Source organism: Podarcis vaucheri, assembly GCF_965113315.1.
Source record: "Podarcis vaucheri genome assembly, chromosome: 13".
In the NCBI taxonomy this organism is placed as follows: domain Eukaryota; kingdom Metazoa; phylum Chordata; class Lepidosauria; order Squamata; family Lacertidae; genus Podarcis; species Podarcis vaucheri.
The window spans coordinates 24,461,362-24,475,035 of NC_138751.1; the positions used below are offsets into that span (position 1 = coordinate 24,461,362).

A 13,674-nucleotide genomic window follows, 5' to 3' on the forward strand; every position below is an offset into this window, starting at 1 on the left:
GGAGGCTGGCTGATGTTCCCTTACTCGTGAGCACGTGCTCACGAGGCCGTCTTTATTACCGTGGCGCGAAACAAGTTTTGTAGCTGTCGTCTTCTCCACAAACAAACTAGGAGAAAAGCTGCACTTGTTGAAGAAGTGTGCATGCACACGAAAGCTCATACCAAGAACTAACTTAGTTGGTCTTTAAGGTGCTACTGGAAGGAATTTTTTTATTTTGACTATGGCAGACCAACACGGCTACCTATCTGTAACTTCCGCCTGAGGGTCAGCCGCGAAAAAGCACAAGAGAAAAGATGGCATGGGCGTTTTATTGTGTGACCCGACTTTACTGAGGGCGGTCCTCTTGTTTAAAAGGCTCCCTCGCCCTCGCCTAGTTTAAAAATTGCTCATCTGCACAGGGACAGCCGACTGAGCGGGTACTCAAGCCTCTCCCTTGAGATGAATTTCATTTCGATTATAGAAACCATTTCAAAATGTACGCCAGTATACAGTGGTGCCCTGCAAGACGAATGCCTTGCAAGACGAAAAACTCGCTAGACGAAAGGGTTTTCCGTTTTTGCGTTGCTTCGCTAGACGAATTTCCCTATGGGCTTGCTTCGCAAGACGAAAAGACTCGTGGAACAAATTCTTTTCATCTTGCGAGGCACCACTGTAAATGAGTATATCCAAATCTGTTTCCTTCCTTTCTGAATCGTTAAGTGGCCACCTAGCGCATTTAGGAAGTGCCTTCACTTTGCTCCTGGGGCAGAAGTGCTGTCGTCTTGACACGTTGCCGCACGGCAGCTCGGACCCCACAGCACCGGGGCACACCAGACGAGCCAGGGAGAAGAGTCCGGACTGCAGCTGAAATGAATGGAGCTGGAGCTGCCAATGGAAAAAACAGTGTGCCAGAGCCAGCGAAAGGGAGCGAAGGATGAGCCTCTCCCCCCCCCCAGCGGATTGACAAGCATCTTGACCACTCGCGAGGGCGCATTTGGGAGAAAGATGCGCAGTTCAGCTCTGGCCGGGGCGCAGCTCACCTTGGCTTCATTACTACCGGAGCAGCTCTGGAAGGTGGGCGCGTGGAGAGATTCCTGAATGGGCTGCCAGGGCTCAATCCGCGCAAGGTTGGGTGCCTGGGCAGACAGACAAGGTGCCCCCTTTTGTGCTGGAGAAAAGAGAGCTGTGGTTGATGGGGGGAAAGGTAGGATTTGTGCAGAGGGGCTATAGGGGTGTGTGAAGGAGAGGCTGAGTGTATGTATGGGCAGGACCACAGCCATCAAACGTGGAGAGTCCTTTGCGAAAGGCGTTTGTGTTAAAACAATTCCTTCTCTAACACTGACAGGAGACTTTAAAATAAAACAGAGCATTTTTGAGGAGGAGGATTTGGTAATCATCTCAATATTTCTATTCTTAAAACATTATGGCAGCTGGGCCCCGTACAGTGCAATTCTATATGCATGCCAACTCAGACTGAAGTCCATGCCCAGTAAGTTGAGTGGAACTTATTTCTACGTAAGGTAAGTGTATACGGAATTGGGAGTCTTAATCCTGCTTTGTGAGCTCTTTTCACGACAATTATGTAACAGAGGTTGTATTCATTGTCCATGGATTATAAACTAAGAGATAACAACTGAAGGATGGTTGTAGCCATGTTAAGCAGGATATGTAGAATTAAACGTTGCTATTACAACATTAAACTTTTTTTAATGTGCAAACTACACAAAAATAAAGCTTTAATAAAAAAATTTTACGAAAACAATTCCTTTTTTCCTTTCTCTTTTTTTTAAAAAAACCCTAAAATTTACATATGCAGCTATAACCATTGCAGGTTTCCAAACATGCAATTTTGGTGTATCAACGGTGTTACAGGGGTTAAAACTGGTAGTGTTAGAAAGGCTTGAAATACTGAAACGTGTTTTGACAGGCTTGTACAAATAAACAGAGGCAGAGTTCCAAAAGCTACGTTAGCCATACGCAGTAGGATTTTTAAAAACTCCCCCCACCCTTTTGAATACCAGACCTCCCATTTCTTATCACAAACTACTTCTGAAATGCTTTAGTGGTATGGAAAGCTGTTATTTGAGGAAAAAAACACAAGTCCAAGGTCCCCCCTGGGCATGTGAAACTATGGAGACTCTCTTAATTCTTAAAAGTAAAAAAAAAAGAAATAAAAGTAAATTAATTGGGTGGCGAGAAAACTAGTTTAAGAGGGAGATCTCCTGCCACAAACTGTAAAAGGAGAAGTTTGAATGGACAACAAATATTCTTTATGAATTGCTCCACTTCTAAATTGAGAGGCTATGAAAAAAGAAACACAAAGAAAAGTTGAATGTCCATAGAACAGATCTCCTCCACATTGCAATAGTGAGTATGTTTTGTTAAAGACCACCATGAAGGAGGAAGTGGTTTGAAGGCCTTTGAGGTGACACATTACCAGGAGTTTGCTCCAAACTAACAGAATTCTATGTCATTTCGTAACTATGATTGGTTGGCGCCATCCACATGGCTTTCCAGGTCATCCAATACAGATACTTTAGCTTGCATTCCTATTTATGATAATAAGTTTTGAGGGTGAAGCTTATCTTTTCACTGCTCAGATTTCAATATTCAGACAGCTATTCTGTCAGTTGAAAAGCGTGTGTGGATAAGATGCCATTCAATCACATTGCGTTTGTGTGTAGTTTTTACTAGTTCCGCATGTAGGTCCTGTGCAACTGACACAACAGGGATCCTTGTCCATCTTTCACTCTCTTTCACAACGGCATTAGGAGGAGCAAGTTCTTCCCACTGTAAATGCAGGTGGGGGCTTCTTTGCCTTCTTCCACCCCACTCCCCTCCATAAACTGACAAACATCCAAAGGAAAACAAACAAACATGCAACCCATCTGAGCTGCTGAAGGCATTCTTTGCTTCGATTATGTTAAAGGTAACCACCTCATCATCAGAAGGCAGTTCCTGCTTCTAAAGAGTTCCAGGACAAAAATAAAAATAAAAAAGATCCCCTAGGTTTAGAGTATTTCCTAAAAAAAATTTCTCTACATTCAAGTCAGCTACAATTCCCGTCTTTGCCTTCAAGTCAGCTGAAGGGCTCTTCTCTCTCCTGCATGCTCTGCTCTGCACTGAACTGCAGCCCGAAACTTTCTGCGCATTCGCAACACCCGGCCTTCCTGTCGTGGCCCCCCTGGCCTGAATTCCACTTTGCGTTCTTCCCACAAAGTGAACAGCGGCTCGCTTCCTCCCGCAGGTGGGTTCTCATGTGGTTCACAAGGTTGAATTTGTGCAGGAACCTTTTCCCGCATTCGGTGCACTGGTGGGGCTTGACCCCAGTGTGGACCCTCCGGTGCCTGGTGAGGGTGGATTTGCGAGAGAAGTTCTTCCCGCATTCAGGGCACGGGAAAAGCGCATCTTGCTTATTCGCAGGCTGCTGGCCGTCGACGTTCTGGCAGGCAAACTGGGCTGGCTGCAAGGTGGGGAGCATCCGGCTTCTCTGCTTCTTTATGCTTTCCTGTATTAGAAAGCCCCCCTCGTTTTTGGTCTGGATCTCTTCACCTGCTGGATGGAAAGAAAAATTCCCATTTTAAGCAATCTATCAGACTAGTAGAAACGCTTGATAATTTCGCTGCTGGAAAGAAGGTGGTGTGTGTGAGAGAGAGGTGCCAAAAGCTGAACGGTTGCTGCTAGAAGGCATGCAATCTGATCCATAACCTATTGCTTCGCCTCCCTTCCTAAATATGTGGGGACTAGTTAAGATTCTACATTGGCAAGGGAGGCAGAAGTTTATTTAGGGTGGTCTACATGGTTCTTCTCTATCCTTTATATCCTCTCAATTAAGTATTTTAATTGCGCTCCATTTTTTTTAAAAAAGGAAATTCTTATTACAGATTTGTTTGCTTTATCCTGAATTTAAATGTTGGTGGTGGTTTGCTCCTGTTATGGAGCAGCTATATAAATGCAGCAAGTGAAACAAATAATTCTGTAAGGTAGATCAGACTGAGAGCTGGCGGCTGCCCAGTGACATAATGAACTTGATGGCTGAGTGGGGATTTGAGTCCTATTTCAATACTATAACCATTACTGAACACTGGCTGTCAACTCTGCACATGCCCTGGAGCTGTCACCTCCAGTTAGTTACTTATTTACATAATTTATAACCTGGACCTTCAACATAAATTAATACAGCCAGGGTGGTTAACAAAGTAGAAAGGAAAGTATACTTTAAAAAATAATAAATCATACAACAAACCATTCAAATAGACAGGAACCACCCAAAATTGTACAGTGTTAACCATGCTAAGATTAGCAGCTCTTAACAGTCTGGGAAAACAGAAATGTTTCTGCCTGGTTTCTAAATTATAGTACCAAGGGGGCTGCCTACGGAGGACATGCCAAGGCTAGGAGCCACCACTGAAAAGGCGCTCTCTCTGGTTGCCTTGATGGGGGAATCCTGAGAAATGCCTTATATATGATGATCTCAGTGGACAGGCATACTGATGCAGGAAGAAGGCAATGTAAAGGTATTTCAATCTTTAACTGTGGAGACTTCAAAGGCTAGGACCCAACACTCTGAATTGCACAAAGCGTAGAGAGAAACACTTAAGATCATGCTAACACAATGAATGGTACTGGGTTGGATCCAGACTTGGGCTGCAATCTTATACCCACATCACTTGGGAGTAAGCCTCATTGAACTTAATGGGACTTACTTCTGAGTAGATGCGTATAGTTTTGCACTACAAGCTAACTGCACTTGGTTCCCACAGAAATCAAGTGGACCTAAGTCTAACTTACTAACTTTTCACTTGGGTTTTAATGGGAACTGAGTAAAACTAAGTTAGTCTGGATGCAGCCCATTACAAATATGAGTCTTAGCACTGAAAATAGGACTTAGCCTCATGACCTCTCTCAAATGCGTTCCACAAAAATACGCCATTTTAGACATGAATAACTGAGGCTAAGTGTGACTTCCTTGAAGCGCAGAATGAATGCACAACAGAGGTGTCACGTGAGCCTATTTTTCTCCGATCCAAGGTACTGCACAACACACTGGCTGCCTTGTGTTAATAATCCCAGAGCTGGGAACCCAGAAAGAAAGGGAGGAAATATTCCAAGCGGGTGGGGGTGGAGAGAGAGAGAGAGACAGACAGTGAAAAACAGTATAGGAGAGCAACCCGTTAATACTCTCACCTGTACTAGAATGCTATTGCAAAATCCTTACCCAATGAAGTGGCATTTTCGTTCACCTCCTCCTTGGCATCTCTGCAAAGCATCGTCTGCCTGGTGTCCAATGGCACTTGCTCAGTTTCTGGGAAACTCACAGCCTCCTCGAGTACAAAAGGCCCCAGCACCTGAAAAAGCAGCAAGGACCCCATTCAAGCCAGAGAGGGGTATGTTCATAAGATCATGCCATTGTAGAATTGGGCATGTCAGTTCAAAAAAGATAAAGGCTACAGGTTCAGTCCCCAGAGCCATCACTTTAAAAGGGGCACAGATTGGAAGGCAAGCAAGGAAAGAGCTCTGTCTGGAAAACGGCATTCAGTTGGGGAAGAGAGAGAGAGAGAGAATGTGCATGTATACTGGTCTAGGTGGGCAAAGGCCTGATTCAGGGCACATTCAAATGTGCACAATGAAGGGGGAGGTTTGGATTAACAGTGCAGGAGTTAAGGCATGGCTCCTGTTGCTTCCTTACATGCACTGCTGTCTCATTGTTAAGAACAGAGAAACGAATCAGTTTAGCAAAGGACTTCACATTTAACAAAATGAAGTTTCTACATTGATGTTAGCCATTTTGTTTGCAAGCCACTATTAACCACAGTGTACAGAAAAGTTAAAACGAAACAAACCTCCCCCACCTCTTCCTGTGAATATAGCTTCCAAACGGGACATGATTTCCACATCTATCACACAAATCTCTCTGTATGTGCAACTTGTAGTGGTTTAGTCCCTCTGTCTGTGAGGACTGCACCACCTCAGTTATGTACATTCTGTTATCTTGGTGTGCATTCTGGGACTGTGAGCATGCAGTACATAACAAGTGAAAAATTTAGACTCATGAATCAGCTTATAGTGTGTTTTTTTAAAAAAACAACAACAACTATGCTTAAGCCTTGTGAGATTTGTCCAATACTGGATGAAATATTACAAGCTCAAAAGAAAAGGCAGAGTTTATAGCCTTCAGAGCATGGCACATCAGCACCCACATAGCAACCGCTGGCTCTTTGAACATACTCTTAGGGTTTTATATGCATTCTTGTGTACAAATGGCAAAGAAAAGCTTTTTAATAAATATAAAATTAATATTCCCCAGGGTTCTGTGCAAGCATTTCGTTCTTGCGGTAGACCTCAGCAACATGATCTAAAACTTCCTCAGCTTCCTAAAACTTCCAATTACTACAACAAAAAGTTCTCACCTGCTGATCCCACCTCTCACCTTCCTGCTGCTTCAGCAGGAAATGCTCTGCCAGGGTCACGGCCTGAACGCAGGTCTTGGGGCGATATTCCTGAACACAGTCCTGCATTTCCTCTGGCAGGATGCTCAGGAACTGCTCCAGGACCAACAGCTCCACAATCTGCTCCTTGGTGCGGCTTTCTGGCTCCAGCCAGCGGTGGCAGAGCCCCCGCAGGCGGGCGCAGACCTCGCGAGGGCCCTCGGCCTCCTGGTAGCGGAAGTGCCTGAAGTTCTGGCGCTGCCTCTCCAGACTGACGGCATCCTCTCGCAAGATGGCGGCCTTCACTTTCCCATAATCCCCGCTCTCTCTGGGATCCAAGTTATTGTAGGCCTGGAGCGCGGCTCCATTGAGGGCGGGCATGAGCCGCGTCACCCACTGTTCCTTCGGCCACTTGCAGGCCTCAGCTACGTCCTCAAAGGTAGCCAGGTAGGTCTCAACGTCTTCTGTCAATGTGAGTTCTGGCACTTGCAGGTTCCTCCACGCCGGCGACTGAACTGGCGTGAGATCTGGAGTTGGCAATTCCTGTTGCCCCTGAATCTCCCACCGCTGGGGTGTTTCCAGCCGTTCGCTCCTGGTCTGCTGAGGTGTTATCAGCCTTAGGCCGCCCCCAGCTGTCCCAACCTGCACAATACGATAGGTTTTCACTGAACCCTCTGATATCCCCAGTGCGTCAGAACCCATAGGGTCTGGCTCCTTCTCCATTTTCACCGACGGCTGCACTCTTTGCTCCAGTGGTGCCGGACACTGGAGATACTGAGCTACCATATTCCGCTTGGCTGCCATTTTTCTCCTCATTTTTGAACCGGTTTCTGAGTTTATGTGGCCTTTCACTAGGGTTTCCAACTCCCAATTTGCCACCAGGAGAGCCTATCAGCTGCGGAAAACTCCTATGGCTGTCTTGATGCCAACCTGGAGGGGTGATAATCACACACAAAATGGTAAGAATTAGAACCATTTAAATTGTAATTTCAGCAACATTATTAAGAAGGCAGCAGGCTTCAATCAATCCATAGGTAAACAAGGGCTCTAAAAATCTACCCATTTGCTAGTCTTGTGAAAGAGATTTCTTATGCTTGAAATACCATATTAGCTAGAATGAAGGCACAGAAAGTTCAGTCAAAACAAACAAGCAAAAACAATCTGATTCTGTCTTCTGAAAAGGATGTGTAACAGTGGTATTTGAAAATAAGCAACACGTTTCTTGCAAACCTCTTAGAGGTTTTACTACAGTCAATCAGTATACATTTTGTAAAATAAGCAAGCACACATTTTGGCTCCTTCTGCATTGAAAAGCTAGCTTGGTTACATTTAAAACTGTCTTCAGAGGCAGCCCTACATGTAACACATTGCAGTAATCTATCCTGGAGGTTGCCAGAGCGTAGACGACATTAGTTGGGCTATCCTTGTCCAGATAGGGGTGCAGCTGGGCCACCAGCTGAAGCTGATGGAAGGCACACTGTGCCACTGAGGCCATCTGAGCCTCAAGCAACAGCAAGGGATCCAGAATATGGTTACCAGATTTTTTTTCAATGAATCTGGGGGCTCTTTTATGTTTTTTGAAGCTGAGTAGCAACAGGAAGCCAGTAGTGGGGATGGTGAGGCAAAAAAAGATCCTGGGGCCAAGCACACATGCATATTGTATAAAGATGCAAAGCTCTTCTTTTACACCCTGTGAAACATAAATGCACAGAGTTTTTTTTAAAAAACTGGGCAATGGCCACCCGCCTGCAACTCTTCCCCGATCAGTCAGAACAAAGGGGGAAGGGGGCAGGAGATCTGTACCGCCGGATGTCCCCAGTTCCCCTTCAGCAGTGGCAGCAGCCTAGAGGCAGCCTGGTAGTGCAGTTGGCTCTGGCTGGCTTCAGCAGCTGCTTGCTGCTGTGGCACCCGCCACTTTGCCTCCCAGAAGTCCCCATATGATGTGTCTTGTGTGCAACACATCATATGGGGACTTCCGGCGAGGAAAAATGGCAGGCGCCATGGCAGCGAGCAGCAAGCAGCTCCTGAAGCCTGCCAGAGCCAACTGCGCTACCAGGTTGGCTCTGGGCTGCTGCTGCCACATTTCCCGGGGACAGATTTGCAAATCTGGAGACTGTCCCCAGGAACCGGGGACATCTGGTAACCCTAATCCAGAAGTACCCCCAAGCTGCATACCCACTCCTTCATGGGGAGCATAACCCCATCAAGAGAAGGCAAACCTATTACTTTTTTTACACCAGAGAAACCTGGGAACACATAGTGCGATTCTGAGCCAGATCTTGGGGCTGCTTTCTTTCCCCCTGCCCACACACATTTGTTCACCTCAGTACCTGCAAATGTATTAACTGATACCCTTGTTAGACCAACATATACTGTGTGTATATATATCTCTATCTATCTATCTATCTATCTATCTATCTATCTATCTATCTATCTATGGCAATCCTACTATGCCCTGTTCAAAAACCACTGCAATAAAATCAAGCGAAGCAAAGCAGGATGAAGTCAGGAAAGGACAGAAAAATGAAACACAGGGTGTTTTTTGAGGCGGGAGTGGGTAGATCTTACTGGTCTGATTTCTCACGTGCAATGGTGCTTCTTGCCAACCAAGAAGTCCAGTGAGCATCAGCTTGCACACTTCCAAGTCCACCCAAGTGTTCTCCACAGCTGCCTCAGATGGTCAATGCCTTACTCCCACTTCTTGCCTTTGCAATTCCCATTTCTTTCTGGAATGGATGGCAACACTCCTCTCCGCCCTCCCCCTACCCACCCACCCTGAGCATGCTCAGATCAAATGGGCTGTGCAACTGACTAGGCCTCATTGCACCCATGTGGTCACAGACCACTTTGTATTTCCCACAAACAGTAGAGCACTGTTAAGAATGCATGCAATTGGCCGAGCATTGCAGACAAAAGGCCAGCCCAGGAGAGAGCATTGGCTTCACAAAAGAAGGCCATCAACTTAGCCGGACTGCCGGGCTCCTTTCTTTTCCAGGATTCTGCCCCCACCCATGCACAATAATCACCTTCACAAATACATGCGCATTATTATCTGCCCACAGTGCTTAGTTTCTATGGCCACATGCATACCAGAGTTTATACTTTTAAAAAAGTTGTTTAAGCCTCTAGGCAGGCCTAAAGTGTTTTGTTTTTTTTAGCCATCTATGTGCAGGGATTAGCACATTCTTAAGAACATTATCACTTAACTACAGCAAAAGATAAATTCTGTGCCTTTTAACAACCACATTAGAAGCACTTTCCTGCTATTGGGAGACTAAAAGCTTTACCACTTGGTCATGCAGCTGTGAAATACCTGAAACATTCACTTTTTAAAAGAGGGAGTATTGTTACCACATACACAACATCACATCCTTCTACTTCACATAAATAAACCTGAGTATTAATACCAGCCTCTGGTTCCACAGGTTTAACACAGATTTGTAAAAAAACACAATCCCCCCTTGCACATAAGCTCCTATTCAAAGGGTGAGGGAAATGGCAGGCTTTAACCACCCATTTTGGGATTTATAGGGGAGAGCTGCTCATTCTAAATACACCTGGGAAGGAGATTGGGGTCACCACATACAGCAGAATGAGGTGGGGGAATCGTGGGTCACTAGAAAGGGCAGTATCATTTGTGATTGTGGGAATGGGCAACATTTGCACCTCGAATAGTAAGAAATTTAAAAGGTCAAAACAACAATAACCCACTGACACCCGGGAAGTTGACGCAATAGGAAATGGTCTGAGATTGGCTCCTTAAATTGCTAAGTTTTTTTTTAAATATCTGCAGGAAGCTTGGCAGTGGGAGAGCCAACAAAAATGCCCCCACCTTTGGTCTGAAGTGGTGTAACCCACCCCACCATCTCTAGATTCTACCACCAGCTCATCCTGCCACTTGAGGAGACCCAGGTCCTAGCGACAGCCTGAGTTCTGCAAAACACCTGAGAAATTGCACACTGGATTGGCTTGTGAGAGCTCCTCAAAGATGTATGCTGCGTAAAGTGCTGGAGCTCTCAAGATTCCAAGAAACCTTTCCCTCCACTCGTTGAAGTCAGCTGTGCCTTTTTTCTGAGCTCCAATGCTCTTAACAACTACATGACAGGAAGCAATTGAACAGGTGCAGCAATTCAGAGCCAGGAGAAGAGGTTGATAGGGAAAAGTTTATTCTGCCAAGTTTCTGCCCCTTATGCAGAATGCCTGCCAGATGGTGGCTGCCCTAATGCTCAGGAAAAGGCACTTTGCACATGTTCAGAGGCACAGTCTATACATTTTATCAATAATAATAAGTTACCTCATATGTGTATGTGTGTATATGTGTGTGTGTGTGTGTGTGTATGTGTGTGTGTGTGTGTATATATATATATATATATATATATATATATATATATATATATATGATAAAATACCTCAGCATAGGGTTAAGTATGATTTCCAGGTTCCATAATTAAAGCCTGGTTTAAGCTCTGAATGTGACTATGATTGGTGGGTTAATCAGATGCATCAAGAGGGAGGCTTTATTTACAACTGATAATAGGTCACATTTTAAACTTTCTGATGGTAAGAGCTGTTCAGCTGTGGAACAGACTTCTTTTGAAGGTGGTGGACTCCTCTTTTGGAGTTTTAGAAGCAGAGGTTCTAAACTCTACAATTCTATGTTTCTATGACTGTTTGAAATATAGCATGGTTTAGCTTCTTATAAGACATTGAGCCATTAGTCAGCATCTATTTCCTCTGGAAAACAGGAACAATATTTGAGTTACATTGCATTATGGCTGAATGAGTTTTAATTGATTGTTTGATTTGCATGTGAATAAAACAGTAGTTTTGGAGGGGGAAAGTATTCTTCCTTTGTTTGCATGTGACATTTTAGAAGAGGGATTAACTTCTGTGTGGGTGTGCAGGGGGAAAGCCCACCATTTAATATCTTACCCCTATTTGTCAGGGATACCTTTGCAGCTGATTAAATTGCAGTTAGTTAATCAATTACAGATTGCAGCTTTAGCTAATATCACAAAAAGAAACATGAAGTTCTAAAACACTTTGCATGCAGTTTATAACAAGGCAGGGTGCAAAATCTCCAACCCCCTTTCTCCTTACATCTACCTGCCCCCCCCCCCAGTAAACAGCATGACTTGCTTTACAATGCCCAGTCCAGATTTCAAAACGGAAGATACAGTAAATGATTGCCATGCTGTGAATCAATAAATAATTCTCCACACTTTAGGTGAGCTCTGCACATGTATTAATTGTAGAAAAGGACATTTTGGCAGGTGCAATTCTTCCAACCCCTTCAGTACTATTGCACCAGAACACCCTGTCCCTGCAGAAACTTCCAGTCCAAAGCTCACAAGCAATCCTATGCACGTTGACTCAGCAGGAAGCCCCACCGTGTTCAGTGGACCTTACTCCCTAGTAAGAATAGGATTGCAGCCTCAGTTTATCAAAATGCTAAACCAAAGAAAAAGTGCATGGTGTTCACTCTACAGAACACATAGATGTAGCTATCTAGTCTTCACACCTTATTAAGGCTACAGCCTAAACATATCTGCCTGGGAGCAAGTCTCAATGAACCCGAATCTGATTTACTTCCGAGCAAGCGGACGCAGGATCAAGCTGCACAGACCTAGGCGACCGGTTTAGTAGGGCTTGGTCCCAAAGAAGCGTGCATAGGATTGCGGGCATATTTATTTAATGACTTGACTGAAGCCGCTTTCTTGCCAGCGTTACTGGTGAGCGCCCTTAACTCCTCCCATTGCTCCCGCAGGGTCATAAAACAGGCTATTAAGAAGCATTTCTAAACCCTCCCTTGACAGCCGAAATAAATTAACGTTCCTTCCCGCAAGATCTCATTCTAACCAGATTTTAAGTGGTCTGGACTAGACTCTCTCTGTCTCCCCACCCCGCTATCCTATCTAGTCAAAGAGAAGCAAGGGAGCACTTTTTAAAAGCGGCAGGTAGTAACACCGGTAAATAAGGGACAGATGGTTTCCACCCCCCCTCCCGCTCCCCGGAGAAATCATTTCTCCATCCAGCAAGTTTCCAGGTTATGCAGAACTCTTCGCCCGGCAGCTGATGCGCTGCTCACTTCTACTGTCTACGACTGCACAAAGCAAACGGGGGCAGAGAATCAGGTGCAACCAGGTACCCAGAATATTGCAGCAGCTCAGGACGAGGCAACTATACCTTTGGTGAGCCCTGGCTGAAATTAAGTTCTGCCCGGCAGCATGCACTAAACACAAATCACGGCAGGGTGGCTAGAGGGTGCAACGCTCATCTGTGTCTAGTGGTTCTGAAAATGCAACTTTCGCCAGGGCGGCTGCCGCTGCTGCTGCTGCGGGCTGTTCTGCTTGAGCTTCTGCCGGCGGTTAATTTCCAAATAATAAAAAAGAGGTACCGGGGCTCAGAGCTGCCCGGAAACCACATCCCTCTGACCTGGGAAGTCCTTCCCCCTGGTGATCCCAGATGTGTGGGAAATTGGCCGTGGTTGTGCAGTGGCGTTGGCAAAGCACGTTGTCTGTGCTCAGAGGCACTTTCCTCTCGCTCACTCTTTCATTTGTTCCCGGCGATGAGCTTCCCGGCGTTGGAAAAAAAGGCACTCGGCGCTCAGATCCGTTTCAAACGAAGCCTTAAATTTTTGCTAAGTAAGACAAGAAAGGGTTAACGGGCGGAGCTTTCTGGGTCCTAGAGCCGCCTCGGTTGTTTTGGAAGTAGGGGCTTCCTTTTCCCGCTGCACAGCTGGGGAATGCAAGAGCTTTTCAGGGTGAGTTGGGGTGGCTGTAACGGGGACACAATCGGTGTGTGTGTGTTGATGGATAAAGAAAGCCAAACAGAACAGATAAGCTACAACTGGGTTTTTTGTTTTGTTTTTTTACCAGTATGGAACAAACTGCGCTCCGGTTTTGCGCATATCGACTTGGAAGTTCCTCTAAGCTCCTTGGGTCTTATTCCCAGTAAATGTGAATAGGATCGCAGCCTCAAAGCAGTTGCTCAAAAAAACAACCCTCCTTGTTTGGGCTTGCTTTGTAAGTTTGCTGCCTAACAAGTGAATGTCCTGCTTCCGTGCACCAATAGTTTTATACAGTGCAAGTCGAGTTCAGAAAGTCTGCAAATTCTATCGTTTGGGAGCTAACTTTTAAGTGGAATTGTTTTCCCACACGCCTTTTTTTTAAAAGGAGCAGCGTCAGGTAGAATTGCCAACTTTTCAAGTGGACTCTATGCAGCTCTGCCTTTCATAGCGACTTCCTGTGCAGACATTAGCAGTAGA

General features: G+C 45.4%; 1 protein-coding gene across 4 annotated transcripts; it reads right to left on the reverse strand.

The window, feature by feature from the left end:
• Window positions 1-665: 665 nt before the first annotated feature.
• LOC309516696 (uncharacterized protein) lies at window positions 666-13,015 on the reverse strand. Of its 4 annotated transcripts, none has more exons than XM_082195488.1 (4): window positions 12,594-12,825; window positions 6,390-7,337; window positions 5,198-5,327; window positions 666-3,531 (listed from the first exon to the last, which is right to left on the reverse strand). In XM_082195488.1, the coding sequence occupies exons 2-4, from the start codon at window positions 7,221-7,223 to the stop codon at window positions 3,059-3,061; spliced, it is 1,437 nt and encodes a 478-aa protein (XP_082051614.1). In that variant the 5' UTR covers window positions 7,224-7,337; window positions 12,594-12,825; the 3' UTR covers window positions 666-3,058. The 4 variants fall into 4 exon arrangements, with proteins under 4 accessions (XP_082051614.1, XP_082051612.1, XP_082051611.1 ...); XM_082195486.1 differs by lacking the exon at window positions 12,594-12,825 and adding an exon at window positions 12,843-13,015 and having other exon boundaries at window positions 667-3,534; XM_082195485.1 differs by having other exon boundaries at window positions 667-3,534.
• Window positions 13,016-13,674: the final 659 nt, after the last annotated feature.